This window comes from Triturus cristatus, chromosome 4_1 (assembly GCF_964204655.1).
Source record: "Triturus cristatus chromosome 4_1, aTriCri1.1, whole genome shotgun sequence".
NCBI classification, from domain to species: domain Eukaryota; kingdom Metazoa; phylum Chordata; class Amphibia; order Caudata; family Salamandridae; genus Triturus; species Triturus cristatus.
Window position 1 is genome coordinate 672,429,053 of NC_140585.1, and position 15,684 is coordinate 672,444,736.

Genomic DNA, 15,684 nt, shown 5'->3' on the forward strand with positions numbered 1-15,684 from the left:
GTCAAATTTAAACTCCTTGGCAGCCCCACGTGCACTATGCCTCGAATTTGGATTAGTCTTGTCCTTTACCCTATCCCTGGCTGCATTCCTTAGGGGGGGTGATTCCCTTCTTTTAGGGGAGGAGGGCACACTTAGGGCTGCCCTGAGAATAGACATTTTTGACATGCAAAAAGAACAATCAACGTTTTTTAGGTCCTTTAAATGTGCAAATGATACATTCGGTCTTAGTTTGAATTCCGCTTCTCCTATGTCCAAACCTGTACTGAAACAACTTCTAAAGAAGTTTAGATCCCCTATTAGTTTGGCGAGAGACGCGGCCTCCAGCCAGTCTAGGTCTAGTAATGAGGCGGTGGGAGTGCTTTGGGGAATAAACCTCAGCCTTATTTAACTTGGAATATCCCTCACGGGATTAGAAGGCTGATACTCCTACTGAGATTTAATTTGCTGCCTCTTAGTGATGTTACTGGTATCTGGGATAAAACACCTAGAGAGAAGAGAATTATTGAATTGTGCCAGCTGCAAATCCAAGATCTTAATCATGTGCTTTTTGTATGCCCAAAGCTGCAAAGTGCTAGGCGATTGTTTTTAAAGTCAGTTTTTATTACATATAATATCCACTTTGTCCAGGAGGCACGATCTCTGGTTTTGTCCCCTCCGAATGAAATGGTTTGTTTTAAGATATATCATTTTTTTAAATATTTCTGCCTATTTATTAGGAATTCCTTTTATTGTCTTATGTATTTATAGCACTATTTGCACATTTTTCATTATGTCGATAAAATTAATTTACTGGTCGGTTATTTGAATGCATTTTATATTTTAGCACTACTTGCACACCACTCAGTATGTTTGAAATAAGAATTTCCATAGCAATGTATAAGGAAGAATTTTGTATTGTATGTATAGTTTGTCTCTTTTTTTATCTGATGGTGTGTTTTTGTGGACCTCCGTAGGAGTTCCATAAAAAAAAACTAAAAAAATTGGAAATTGGCTTGTCCTTTGAGCCTATGCACAGTTGTACTTTGTGGTTGCTGACTTTGAAGATGTTTTTTCTTTTAGCCATTACATCTGCTAAATGAGTGAATGACCTTTATACTTTGTCATCGGTACCACCTTTTGTTTCCTTCTTTCCGGACAATTTGGTCCTTAGAACGAGCGCAGCATTCCATTTAGCTCAGTCCATCACTCATTCATCTTATTTCTATTGCCTTGGTCCTAAAAGGATTCTCAGCGTTTACCTAGAGAAAACCAGGGAATTCTGACAAAATTAAAAACTTTTTGGCCTTTTTTTCTGCAGTGAAAAAAGGTAAAACAGTACAAAGGAGAACCATTTTGAGGTTGAATGTATTTTTTTTATTAAGATCTGGTATGGGCTAGCCAGAAAACAGCCAACAAAATAATTGAGCACTCATTCTACCAGAGCAAAGACTGACACGACAGCGCTAGCACAAGGCATACCAGTCTATATTATTTGCTAGTGGCTACGTGGGCATCATTGCTCACATTCACCAATTTTAGTTTCTTAAACTACATATCTGTTGGCATGGAAGGAGTACAGAAAGAAACTGGCAGCAGCACACGCAGGTGGCGTGTATATATAACAATGTCACGCCCACACGAGACGGAGCCGCACGAGGTACAAGGACGTTGCACGATCCACCTGTCAATGCTGGAGAATAGTACTGTGCAAAAGTTCCAGATGCATTCTGATGCCTGGAGGTATTCAAAAGGTTAGAAAGTTGCTGTTAGAGTGTCTACCGGAAAAGGCGTTACTGAAGTAAGTAACTTGCTCTTTAGAAACAATCGTACCCAAAAGTCCATATAGACTTTTGTTGTTTTTGATAGGAGTATGTCAGTAACTTGAAATAAAAGCTTGTTTTTAGTCAGAAGGCTTTGGCTGAAGCTATCGTTAGTTTTTAAAATGATTTAAAAAAAATGTAAATAGGAAAGGGGATACCTACATATGTTTGTCTTGCAACTAATTTCTGGCCTACCTTTCAGGTGCATCATCAAACTGTGCTATCACAGACTGCGAAAGATTCACATAACCTCTGGGAGGAAGAGCTAAAGTCAAGATCGCGATTAGGAGTCCGTCTTGCCCAGCTTGACAGAGAAAAAGCTGATTTGACAGAACAGGTGATTGAAGTATCTTATTATCTTTTTGGTTTTCCTTCTATGGAAATGCTTTCCTCAAATGGCTTAGTAAAACGTTGTCTTGTAATTGATCAGGAAGAAATGTCAGAGCAAATTTTCAGGCCTTTTGCTGAGGACTTAATTGTCTCATCTACAGACAAGTAAGCCAGCCCCTCATTCTGAGGAAATCCCAGAAGTTTGTGCACAAATCAGGATTTTGTTATGAACAGTCTTTCCCACATGTGGTAATTACTGCACCCTCCCCACAATATTCCCCAGACACAATTTGCCAGGCAGAACCTAATTGGGAAAATGTGATTATCTATGCAGTAAACAAGGATATAAAATGGTATGCTTCATTAAGCTCATTTTATTCTATACAAACTTAAGCTTTCAGTGCCTGGTGTCTTCAGAATTGCTTGCTAAACTCTTACTTGTTCAGTTTTCTGTCTTCTGAGTGAGACACTGAGTAAGTACTACAGCACTTCTGTGGTGCACATGTTTAGCTTCATTAGCTGTAGTGCGCAAAAAGAAGACCAGTAGAGCCATCATTAGGCTCATCTGGCTCTTCACCTTTCACTCGCACAAAACCTTTTGTGTCCTTTGTAGTTTTATGTGTATTCAGGCACTGCATAAAGCTAGGTAAGTGTGAGGGTAAAACTCTAAAGCTAAAGGGCTTAAAGTGATGAGTCAGTAGCATTGTGATAGTTATTAAGCCTCATCCTGGTAAATGACCTTATGATGTCATCAGAGACTAGGTCAAAGTACTTCTTATGTAACCTGACCATGGCTAAGGTGTATATTAAGCCCACTGTTCACCTGAAATGTTTTCTGTAGCTACCTAGAGATTTATGTTACGGTTATATTATTAATGCAAAAAAGTTCTTGAATCTTGTGCAGTAATATTATATACACAGAGCTTCTAGTAAGGCGTTCCGAGAGTTGGCTTCAGAAATAGGAAAAAGGTTTGTCCCCTTACCTAGAAGACTTTATACATGAAGTAAAAATAAATTATTGGATCTTCGATTTCTCTGAGAGCATTGCCAGCATTCTATGTCAAAAAAAGCCTGCCATTTATAGTAGACTGCACTATGAACGATATCCTTTGTTTTAAATAATATTTGAAAGTTAATTGCAAGTCACTGAAGGTGTTTTACTTGCCTCACATAAATGCTCCTCATATCATTTTAGTTAACTGTAAACTCTGTGTTGTTATCAAAGTTTGCTTACTTTGTGGCTATCAGGTCAGCTTTAAGGATTAGCATAATGTCCCCAAAATTATTATTTGACTAATGGAAAGATAAAGTTGTACTTAAATTCCACTTTCCCCTCGGCTAAAGGATTTGTCATTATGTAAATGTAAGTTCCTGTTCTTTTTGGAATGCCTGTTCTGAGGCACAGGTAGCATTTAATAATTTGGATGTGAGATTGCGTACAAGATTTCATCTTCAATGGATTTATCTATGCAATTGCTCATCACATACAGTAGTCCTTAGCTCCATAAATAAACCTCCAGATCTTAGTTCACCCATTGGCTATGCTTTTACATGCTAGATAATATTTAGGTGAAGTTGTTCCTTTATTAGGAGCAATCCATGCTCCCTATTATTCACCAAAGGCAGTTTGAACTGCCATAGACTTTCACCAGAATAAGTGTTTAATATATTTTGTGATGCATTTGCATTTCACCTCATACCCACCTTTCTGTCATGTAGTAATAAATGTTACATTTGCTCTTTTAAAAGTCGTTTCTGATAGATACTTCTATGCATAGATTTTCCACTATTTTGAATATATTTCCTAGGTGTCAGACTTGCTCTGGAAACTTGTTGAGCCGTACCCCTGTATGCCGGTAGATGACGTGCGATTCCACACCAACGTTGTTCCACTTGAAGTGATGTGTGGACCCACCCTTAAGCGCAACACGCGCTGCTGTCAGTTCTTTGCTTTCCGTGTCCCTAAATGGAGATCTTGCACTATCCTTTGTTTCCTCAAGTGCTTCAAAAATAATGTAACCCCCCCAAGACTACAGGGTTTAAACCTTTCTGGGACTTTCACAAGCAGATGTCAGTGACAGACTCATCAGGTTTGCCTGTGGTATCTGCAGTCGGAAGAGGACTCCAAGGCCTGCATTGACTATGCCCAAGGATATACAGGACCGTGAGGGGAATCTCTATGTTGCTAAACACAGAAAGACTTTATACGGTGACGGGGAAGGTCCATTCCTGCTCAGAGTCATTCCCATGGTTGATCATCAGCTTTCAGGCAAGTTGATGAACAAGCATAAAATGTCCAAGCAGTACTCCGTCACTCCCAAACTTCAGAGGAGGTGCAAGGACATCAACCTGCTGCCCAATCTCGCTCCAGAAGATTTTCTCCTTCAAGGTTGAGTCCTACACTTGTCCTGAGGCAATCTGAATTTCCGGGGCTGTCATTCTGCTGCATCAAATCAAGGATTTCTGTGAAGCCATGCTGCAGCTCTTTGGCACATTGCAGTCTCCCTCTGGCACTCCTTCAGGACTTAGGGAACCACAAGGAACTCCGTCAGTGGTCCCACTGGCATAACTGGCCTTGGCACCAATTAGACGCTCTGGACGCTTTACGGGCTCTGCATCTGCTAGCACCACGAACCACGCCAGACCATGGCAAATTGATGCCGGTCGGGTAAGCACAACCTGTTGTGCTCTGCCACTCCAAGTGGGTGTACTTTCGACCAAGGCCGTTCCCTAACCCCTTGTGGCTGCAACCTTTGGCCAACCCATCAAAATCCGATACTTTGCCCCTGGCTCAAGTAATGTCCCAATCCATTCATACTCTATTTAGAATGGACTCTGATAACGATGCTGGTAACAAACTTGCTCAATCCTACATGGATGACAATTGGTATGAGAACCTTCAGGGCGCCATTGGTCTGGACACCTCTCTAGACGCTCGGCTACTGTTGCCTCCAGGCCCTTCCACAGAAAAAACTGCATGCTTCACTATAGTCATGTGAAGGGTGGTTAAGGTTCTCGATATCTGCTTACCTACTATGGAGGTGAAGACTTATGTCATATTGAGGTGCTTCAGCCTGGGCAAAAAAAATACTTAGTCCCTGGTTCCATTCAGTGAAGTCCTCAAAGACAACATTCTTGGAATCTGGGCAACACCCTATTCCAGACTTCCGAAGAGCAGGCACCTAGTACAGCGCCTTTGTCCAGCCGCAGGTAATCAGATTACTTGATTCAGCTCCCCCACACCTGAGAGCCTAGTCGTAGAGGCCTCAGTAAGTAGGCTCAACCCCATTTCATTCTCTACTACACCACCAATAGGGAGACAAAATTGTTTTGAAACCTTTGGGAAGCATATGTTTTCCTCAACCTGCTCAGACATATGCTCTGTCAATGCCATCTGCCTTTTAGGGCGTTATACACAAGGTATTTGGAACTTAGTTGTGCAGGGCTTGCCTGGTGTCACTTACAGATTACGCTTCGTCCTTACCCAGGCTATTCATGTTTGTCGTGATTTGGCAAAATTTGCCATCCTCTGTGGCTTGGACACCACACATTGCCTATCCAGGGTAATTTGCACAAGGGTGACTGTCAGAAGGCATGCCTGGATGAGGATCACATGCTTCTTTTGCGATGCCTAATCCATGTTAATAGACGTGCCTTTCAATGGCTCTCTCCTTTTTTATGAGCAGGCAGACTCTGCCCTTGAGCGCTTTAAGGTAGCAGGGCCACAGTGCACTCAAGCACATGTTTTTTTAGGCTCACCACGTCAACCACATCAACACTTTCGCCCCCCTCTATTGCTATGGTAGCGACTTTCAATATTGCCTTCATGTCCAGTCTACTCAGAAAACTCGTCAGCCTTTTTGTGGCCAAGGCCATAGTACCCATAGACCACATGGAAAACAGAGGCACTGTGCAGCACCATCTTCTGCCCCTCCTGCTACCGCAGCCTCAAGACCTCTTTAATATATCCTTCATGGTACACAGCCACCCTGTCAGAGACGGGATGGAACATTTTCGGCCAGGCTAGTAGTTGATAACCTCAGACATGTGAGATCTGCAAATTGTCCAGCATGGTGATGCCCTGCAATTTCTTGTCACCTCGTTGCACCTACCACCATCCTCAGAACGGCTGATGGAGGATCACTTGTTCAGGTTCTTCTGGCCAAAGGAGCTACAGTGAGGGTGCTGGCATCAGAAGTAGGCTATTGTTACTCACACCATTTTCTTGTTGAGAAGAAGAACTAAATCCTCGTTCTAGTTTAGACCTTAGTCCCCTCAATGTCTTTCTGCAAAGGGTCAAATTCAAGATGCTCACCCTCATCCAGGGCTTATCTGGCCTCGACTCTAGAGACTAGATGGAGCATTGGACTTGTAGGGCACTTATTTCCACATTCCCGTCCTGCATGCCCACCTACGGTTCATGGTGGAACAGGAGCATTTTCAGTTTGCTGTGCTCCCTTTTAAACCTTACTAGTACCCTCTGGGTGTTCAGGAAAGTAATGGCAGGGGTTGTAGCAGCTCTCCGTAGGCCAGGGGTTCCAGTCTTCCCCTACCTCGGTGACCTACCCATCAGTCTACATCGACCCTCTTACCATCGTTGGGGATCACTATCAATGTGCCAACGTCACATGTGACTCCTTAACAGATGCTCCACTTCATCCAAGCCATTCTGGACACAGTGTAGTGCATGCCTTCCCTCCCAGAACAGAGTGTGTAGGACATTTGGGCTATGGTCCAGATGTTTCAGCTTCTTTTCTGAATCTCAGTGAGGATGAGCTTGACGCTTCTGGGACTGATGACCTCCTGCATCCGGTTTTTCAAGCCTGCCAGATGGCATATGTGGGCTCTGCAGTGGAATCTTACCTCCTAGTGTGTACAGCATCCGGGGAAACTCTCCAATTACGTGCAGACTTTGGAGGAGACGGCAGAAAACATGCAGTGGTGTTTGTTGGATCAGCGACAGACCACTCTCCTTACCTCATCCAAATCTTACAGTGGAGAGGATGCACCGCTTCTGAGTTGAGGAGGCCATCTGGGAGAGGTGGTGATCAGAGGGAAACTGATCTCTGACAGAGTTCCGGCTCCATATCAACTTTTTGGAGCTGTGGGCCAGCGGCTTGGCGTTGAAGGCCTTTCTAAGGGAGGCTGGTGAACATGCTCACAGACAACACCGCAGCCATGTGATATTGCAACAGGGGGCGGAATTGTGGACCATGTGCCAGGAGACACTACATCTCTGGCAATGACTGGGACACCAAGAGATTTTCCTGCTGGTACACCACCTGGCAGATCTCTAAACACTGGGGCGGACAAACTGAGCCACTGATGCCTAGCAAATCACAAGTGGTAGAACCATCCACAGGTGGCACAAGGTCTCTTTCGTGAATGGAAAAAACATTGCCGCAATGTTTTTGTCACTGCTGAGAACTCGCAATGTCAGTACTTCTGCGTGTTTCCAAGGATTCTCTCTCTGAGACACGTTCTGCCTAGAGTGAAACTCGTAGCTCCTGTACACTTTTCTACTCTACCTCTCCTAGCCTGAGTTCTGTCCAAGTCATCCTACTGGCACTGGATTGGGCACGGATAATGTGGTATCCAGAACTCCTGAGCATGAGTATCAGTCCTTAGATTCGTCTGCCAGTACTCTCACATGAGTAGGGCAGGTTCCTGCACCCGAGCCTGCACGGTCTCCACCTCTATGCTTGGAGATTGAGCGGCAAAAATTTACTGCATTCAGCCTCACTCCTGAGGTTGTAGATGTCATCTTGGAAATGCAAAAACAACAATTGATGGACAGAACGCAGAACAATGTCATACATTCACCCCAGTACAGAGATCTGGGCCTAAATCCATCGTTTTTTTGCTCACCATGCCATTCCAGTTTGAACCCAGCCATATGCAAATCAGTCTTGACCCTGTGCCCCATGGGAACAGTCCAGCCCGAACTGCCAAGCCAGGTCCTCCCTGGACTGGAAACAAGCATCCTAGGACCGGTTTCGGGCTTTCAGCCCTCGTCAGCCAGGATAGCTTGATTCCAGTGGCATGGAGAGCAAGGGACTCACGTCTGAGCATACCCTTCCCACTCGGGGTGACAAATGCAAAAACAACAATTGATGGACAGAACGCAGAACAACGTCATACATTCACCCCAGTACAGAGATCTGGGCCTAAATCCATCGTTTTTTTGCTCACCATGCCATTCCAGTTTGAACCCAGCCATATGCAAATCAGTCTTGACCCTGTGCCCCATGGGAACAGTCCAGCCCGAACTGCCAAGCCAGGTCCTCCCTGGACTGGAAACAAGCATCCTAGGACCGGTTTCGGGCTTTCAGCCCTCGTCAGCCAGGATAGCTTGATTCCAGTGGCATGGAGAGCAAGGGACTCACGTCTGAGCATACCCTTCCCACTCGGGGTGACAAATGCAAAAACAACAATTGATGGACAGAACGCAGAACAATGTCATACATTCACCCCAGTACAGAGATCTGGGCCTAAATCCATCGTTTTTTTGCTCACCATGCCATTCCAGTTTGAACCCAGCCATATGCAAATCAGTCTTGACCCTGTGCCCCATGGGAACAGTCCAGCCCGAACTGCCAAGCCAGGTCCTCCCTGGACTGGAAACAAGCATCCTAGGACCGGTTTCGGGCTTTCAGCCCTCGTTAGCCAGGATAGCTTGATTCCAGTGGCATGGAGAGCAAGGGACTCACGTCTGAGCATACCCTTCCCACTCGGGGTGACAAATGCAAAAACAACAATTGATGGACAGAACGCAGAACAATGTCATACATTCACCCCAGTACAGAGATCTGGGCCTAAATCCATCGTTTTTTTGCTCACCATGCCATTCCAGTTTTAACCCAGCCATATGCAAATCAGTCTTGACCCTGTGCCCCATGGGAACAGTCCAGCCCGAACTGCCAAGCCAGGTCCTCCCAAATGCAAATGCAAAAACAACAATTGATGGACAGAACGCAGAACAATGTCATACATTCACCCCAGTACAGAGATCTGGGCCTAAATCCATCGTTTTTTTGCTCACCATGCCATTCCAGTTTGAACCCAGCCATATGCAAATCAGTCTTGACCCTGTGCCCCATGGGAACAGTCCAGCCCGAACTGCCAAGCCAGGTCCTCCCTGGACTGGAAACAAGCATCCTAGGACCGGTTTCGGGCTTTCAGCCCTCGTCAGCCAGGATAGCTTGATTCCAGTGGCATGGAGAGCAAGGGACTCACGTCTGAGCATACCCTTCCCACTCGGGGTGACAAATGCAAAAACAACAATTGATGGACAGAACGCAGAACAATACATACATTCACCCCAGTACAGAGATCTGGGCCTAAATCCATCGTTTTTTTGCCAGGATAGCTTGATTCCAGTGGCATGGAGAGCAAGGGACTCATGTCTGAGCATACCCTTCCCACTCGGGGTGACAAATGCAAAAACAACAATTGATGGACAGAACGCAGAACAATGTCATACATTCACCCCAGTACAGAGATCTGGGCCTAAATCCATCGTTTTTTTGCTCACCATGCCATTCCAGTTTGAACCCAGCCATATGCAAATCAGTCTTGACCCTGTGCCCCATGGGAACAGTCCAGCCCGAACTGCCAAGCCAGGTCCTCCCTGGACTGGAAACAAGCATCCTAGGACCGGTTTCGGGCTTTCAGCCCTCGTCAGCCAGGATAGCTTGATTCCAGTGGCATGGAGAGCAAGGGACTCACGTCTGAGCATACCCTTCCCACTCGGGGTGACAAATGCAAAAACAACAATTGATGGACAGAACGCAGAACAATGTCATACATTCACCCCAGTACAGAGATCTGGGCCTAAATCCATCGTTTTTTTGCTCACCATGCCATTCCAGTTTGAACCCAGCCATATGCAAATCAGTCTTGACCCTGTGCCCCATGGGAACAGTCCAGCCCGAACTGCCAAGCCAGGTCCTCCCTGGACTGGAAACAAGCATCCTAGGACCGGTTTCGGACTTTCAGCCCTCGTCAGCCAGGATAGCTTGATTCCAGTGGCATGGAGAGCAAGGGACTCACGTCTGAGCATACCCTTCCCACTCGGGGTGACAAATGCAAAAACAACAATTGATGGACAGAACGCAGAACAATGTCATACATTCACCCCAGTACAGAGATCTGGGCCTAAATCCATCGTTTTTTTGCTCACCATGCCATTTCAGTTTGAACCCAGCCATATGCAAATCAGTCTTGACCCTGTGCCCCATGGGAACAGTCCAGCCCGAACTGCCAAGCCAGGTCCTCCCTGGACTGGAAACAAGCATCCTAGGACCGGTTTCGGGCTTTCAGCCCTCGTCAGCCAGGATAGCTTGATTCCAGTGGCATGGAGAGCAAGGGACTCACGTCTGAGCATACCCTTCCCACTCGGGGTGACAAATGCAAAAACAACAATTGATGGACAGAACTCAGAACAATGTCATACATTCACCCCAGTACAGAGATCTGGGCCTAAAGCCATCGTTTTTTTGCTCACCATGCCATTCCAGTTTGAACCCAGCCATATGCAAATCAGTCTTGACCCTGTGCCCCATGGGAACAGTCCAGCCCGAACTGCCAAGCCAGGTCCTCCCTGGACTGGAAACAAGCATCCTAGGACCGGTTTCGGGCTTTCAGCCCTCGTCAGCCAGGATAGCTTGATTCCAGTGGCATGGAGAGCAAGGGACTCACGTCTGAGCATACCCTTCCCACTCGGGGTGACAAATGCAAAAACAACAATTGATGGACAGAACGCAGAACAATGTCATACATTCACCCCAGTACAGAGATCTGGGCCTAAATCCATCGTTTTTTTGCTCACCATGCCATTCCATTTTGAACCCAGCCATATGCAAATCAGTCTTGACACTGTGCCCCATGGGAACAGTCCAGCCCGAACTGCCAAGCCAGGTCCTCCCTGGACTGGAAACAAGCATCCTAGGACCGGTTTCGGGCTTTCAGCCCTCGTCAGCCAGGATAGCTTGATTCCAGGGGCATGGAGAGCAAGGGACTCACGTCCGAGCATACCCTTCCCACTCGGGGTGACAAATGCAAAAACAACAATTGATGGACAGAACGCAGAACAATGTCATACATTCACCCCAGTACAGAGATCTGGGCCTAAATCCATCCATCATATGGCCATGTCTGAACTGGGGTGGTGTAGTGGGCAAAAGAACGATGGATTTAACCCAGATCTCATGACTGGGGGAGAATGTATGCATTGTCAGCATTCCGTCCATCATTTGTTTGATGTCATCTTGGAAGCCTGGAGTCCCTTGACAAAATCAGTATACATTTACTGTCTGAACACTTTTTTGATTTGGGGCGGTCCTTGGCTGATTGACCCAGTCCATGCTAGACAATGAGTTGCTCTTTGTGTTATCTGTAACCCCGCAAGGACTTGCTTTGAGCACAGTTAAGAGGTACCTACTGGTTCTTTCCAAATTGGGACAAGTTTTTGATTTGGGGCGGTCCTTTGCAGATTGACCCACTACAAGCCAAGCTTTCTGATGTGTTGCTTTTTGTGTTGTTCCTAACCCAGCAAGGACTTGCTTTGGGCACACTTCAGGGGTACCTACTGGCTGTTTCCACCTTTTTACGTTTGCTGTATCAGCTCTTTGTTTAAGTCACCCATTGTGATGCGTTTTTTGAAGGGTTTGCAACATTTGTTTCCATCTTCTCCCTTTATCATGCCCCTGTGGAACCTTAACTTGGTCCTCACTTTATTTAATTTATAGTTGTTTTGAACCACTGCACAACTGCCCACTACAGCATCTGACCCCTCTTGACCATGTTCCTTATTGCCAGAACATCAGTGCGAGGGTGATTGAGTTGCAAGCCCTCTTCATCAAGTCACTTAACACTACTTTCTTTCAAGACAAGCTAGTCCTGAGAACCCAAGTTTCCTTTCTTCTAAAAATGGTGATTCCTTTTCACGTCGGGCAAAACATCACCCTGCCGGCTTTATTTGCTCGGCCTCACTCCTCCAAGGAGGAGGAGATGCACTGATTTTTGGATCCTAAAACAACTCTTAGCTTTTACATCAATCGTTACTGGCAACATTGTGTAGATAATCAGCTCTTTGTGGGATTTGCTGGAGCAAAGAAAGTTAAGTCAGTGCAGAGAGGACCATCTCTGTGGATTGTGTGGTCTGCATTAAAATTTGCTATGCTCTGGCTAAGAAGCAGCCCCCAGAAGGTTTGAAGGCTGTTACCGCTGTGTTGGCAATTGGAGTTGCTTTCTGCATTATCTGCCACGCTGCTACCTGGGCATCACTTCATATGCTAGTGAACCAGTACTGTCTGGACAGCCAGGTCAACTTAGATGAACATTTGCCTACTTGGTCCTGAAGGACTTTTTAGCCCGAGACAGTTAACAGACCCACCCCTGGGAGGTACTACTTTAGTATCTACTCTGAAGGTGAGAAATCTGCAGTTAGATGTATCTATCAGAAAAACTAGTTACTTAGCTCTTTCTGGTAGATCTTATCCAAACCCATATTCCTCCCTAATTGTGCCATTCCTTCCTATTCTATGAACTGGGGTCTTTTCCACCTAAAAAGGTCTCAAATATAGAGATATGGACACTGGTGAAAGCCAATTTACTGTCAGGCTCTGCAGCAGGGGGCACGGACAGCCTAGAAGTTAACTGGTGTCAGCACAATCGAGTGGGGTTTGATAGTGGCTCCATGCCGCACTTCGGAAGCACAACAACTTTGGTATGGACATGCATGATGCCACTAACAGGCACATAGGGATACTGCTTCTAAAGTTTCCGGATCCAGTGGGAAGCCTGGGGAATATTCAAGAGGTGAGGAATCTGCAGAGTCTCTACCAGAAACAGCATTACCAAAGCGTAGTAGTTTGTTCATTAAAACTCTCCCAAGCAAAAATGTTCATGTTTTTTAGGTCTGCCAGTAGTGAAAACCTTTTGATCCTACTAAAATTATATATTTGATATACTTATAGGGTCTATGAGTCAGCCCTCATCATCCATTTGTCTGTTATTGTGTCATTAACATTTTTCTCCCACCCACTACAGCATACAGCATGGCACAGTGGGTCTGTCTACTTCAGCCATTCCCTGACCTCACTATGAGGTATTCTGAGCATATCTACAAAGTAGTTGCCTTCAGTGGCAGGGACTACTCTGGCAATATTTGCTTTTTGAGACCCCAAAAATATTTTTGCTTTTAGCAATTAAAAATGTTTTTTTTTTTTATTATTAACAGGTGCCAATGTCCGACTGATAGACTTTGCCAGTGCTTACTATTACTGTTGAGCTTACAGTGATTTAAAGGGAAATGCACCAGGCATGCTAGATAAGTTTACCTTCATTTTGTGGAGATCATTAGGAATCAGCACTAGGTTAAATGAGGAGTTGTGATTTTCTAGGCACTAACAGCCAGTGGGAATTTTTCATTCTTGTCTATTTCTGAAGGAGGAAATCTCGTCTGGCATTAAACACTACTCTGCTGCTATACGTTTAGCATAATTGCTTTGGTACCTGATACAATTGCTTTACTGACTGTGATGCACCATACAGGAAAAAATAGGTCCCAAAAATAATGGAATTTTGTACCAGGCAATGGGATGCCTACAGAAACACCTGATGATATGGCAGGGGTGGGCAGATTACAGGGATATAATTTTAGCGCCAGTACAAACTATTGAATCTCAACTGGAAGCTGAATTACAGAACTATGGAGCCACAGCATGAGAGACTGTGATGGGAGTCTAATGTTTATCTGAATAAGGGTTTTAATGGTGGCATGTGGTGGGGTGGGGGCCGGGGACTGACTATTAAGGGTTGTATGTTTTTGTATTATAGCTGTTCACAGGATTTTATATCGCAATCTCCTATGTATGTATTTCTGCCATTTTGGCCTTGAAATATTTCAAAAATCCAATAAAATTTGTTATAACAAAATAAATAATGGAATTTAATAGTTCAAATCAGTTCACCTCTGAACTTGTTTTGAAATGGGCCACATGATGATCAACGTGCACAACATTAAGCTTTGATTGTGCTTTGTTATTAAACACTATGGTGATGAAGGGAAATGTCTTGTCCTTTCCCTTATAATTAAATACATCTCTGACAGTTATATATTTACTACCAGGTGAGTGTTATACTAATGGTAAAAGCTAATATGTCTGTGTTCCATTTTGTATGAAGAATTGTTTTTATACACCTGAACACTTTGCTCTTTATATACTTGAACTTCTAAGAATCACTGATTGGGGGGGGGGGGGGCGTGGCCGACTGCCGAGGGAAATGGCTGCACAGTAGCTGTGCTCCGCTGCTCCATTCCCGTAATATCCGCTCAACATCCATCTGCCCCGGCCGCCTTTGCCCTATTCTCATCATCACCGGCAAGCCCCTGGGGGCTGAAATCATCCGGTATCCCGCGACTACGGCACCTAACGGCCTGATCTCAGGTCCGGGCGTTTTGCCTCCAGAGAGGCGACTACAGGGCGATTAGCGGGACGCTACTGGCAGCAGAGGAATGGCCCGACTGTAATATTCCTGGGCCCCCACACACGCTGCGATCACTTACCCCTGCAGTAATTAAAGGCTCAAGTCCAGCGGACCCGGTTTTGACTGCTGAGGCACTGAACTGTTCAGCTCCTGTAATACCTGGATTACTTAATTGAGATCGGAGCCTCTTTTGTGTGCCTGCTGTACTGAGGGGCCTCCTTCACACGCCTATATTGCCCCCTTGGTTCTCACTGCGCCACAAGTGCCCTAACCAACATAGCTGGGGGGGAGCGCCGGATAGGCAAAAACCGACAAGCTGGTGGGAGTGGGAACCTGCGACAGGCGGCAGCGAGTAGCCAGATGGGCCGGTCCTCCACCCCCCCACCACCACTCCCCACCCCCTCCCCCATTACCATTTCGGCTCCGGCACGAGTTGGGGCCTGAACTCAGCAAGATGGCGTCTGGCCGCAGCGGCCGCAATGTGGTTCAACCAAAAATTGATAAATTTGCCTGGCAGAGGAACGAAGACGGGAATCAGTCCAATCCGAAGATCCCTGGGGAGAACTCAGATCCCACACTACAGGATATCCTTGCAGCGATGACAACGGTGCGCACCGCCCTTGAAGCCAGTATTGCCATGGTGGCCACTGAGGTGTCCCTGATGAGAACAGACATGCATAAAATATCGGAACGTGTTGAAGCTGTTGAGGCTAACACTAAAGAACTTCAAACTGACTCTGAGCTTCTTAAGCGTCAAGTAACTGAGCTCCAGACCACGCAGGAGGCGCTAACGCTGCAACTTGACGACTATGAAGGCCGCATGAGACACAACAACTTCCGCATCCTGGGCATACCGGAGCGGGCGGAGGGACCGGCGGCCGACCTCTTTGTGGAAAACTTGATCCTACAGCAACTTCAGCCTTGGGACCTCTCTAAATGTTTTTACCATTGAACGTGCCCACCGGGTGCCTGGGGGTAGGCCGCGACTGGGGGTGCCACCTCGTCCTCTCCTGGCACGGGTGTTCAACTACCGCGACAGGGATGTTATACTGCAGATAGCAAG

The 15,684-nt window shown here is 45.9% G+C and overlaps 1 protein-coding gene across 11 annotated transcripts in view; it reads left to right on the forward strand.

Moving 5' to 3' along the window:
* ANKRD26 (ankyrin repeat domain 26) overlaps window positions 1-15,684 on the forward strand; it is a 1,120,330-nt gene that overhangs the window by 856,323 nt on the left and 248,323 nt on the right. For all 11 annotated transcript variants that reach the window (XM_085653113.1, XM_085653117.1, XM_085653121.1 and 8 more), the window contains one exon: window positions 2,002-2,136. In XM_085653113.1, the coding sequence (XP_085509239.1) occupies window positions 2,002-2,136 (135 nt within the window). The remainder of the gene's footprint in view (window positions 1-2,001; window positions 2,137-15,684) is intronic.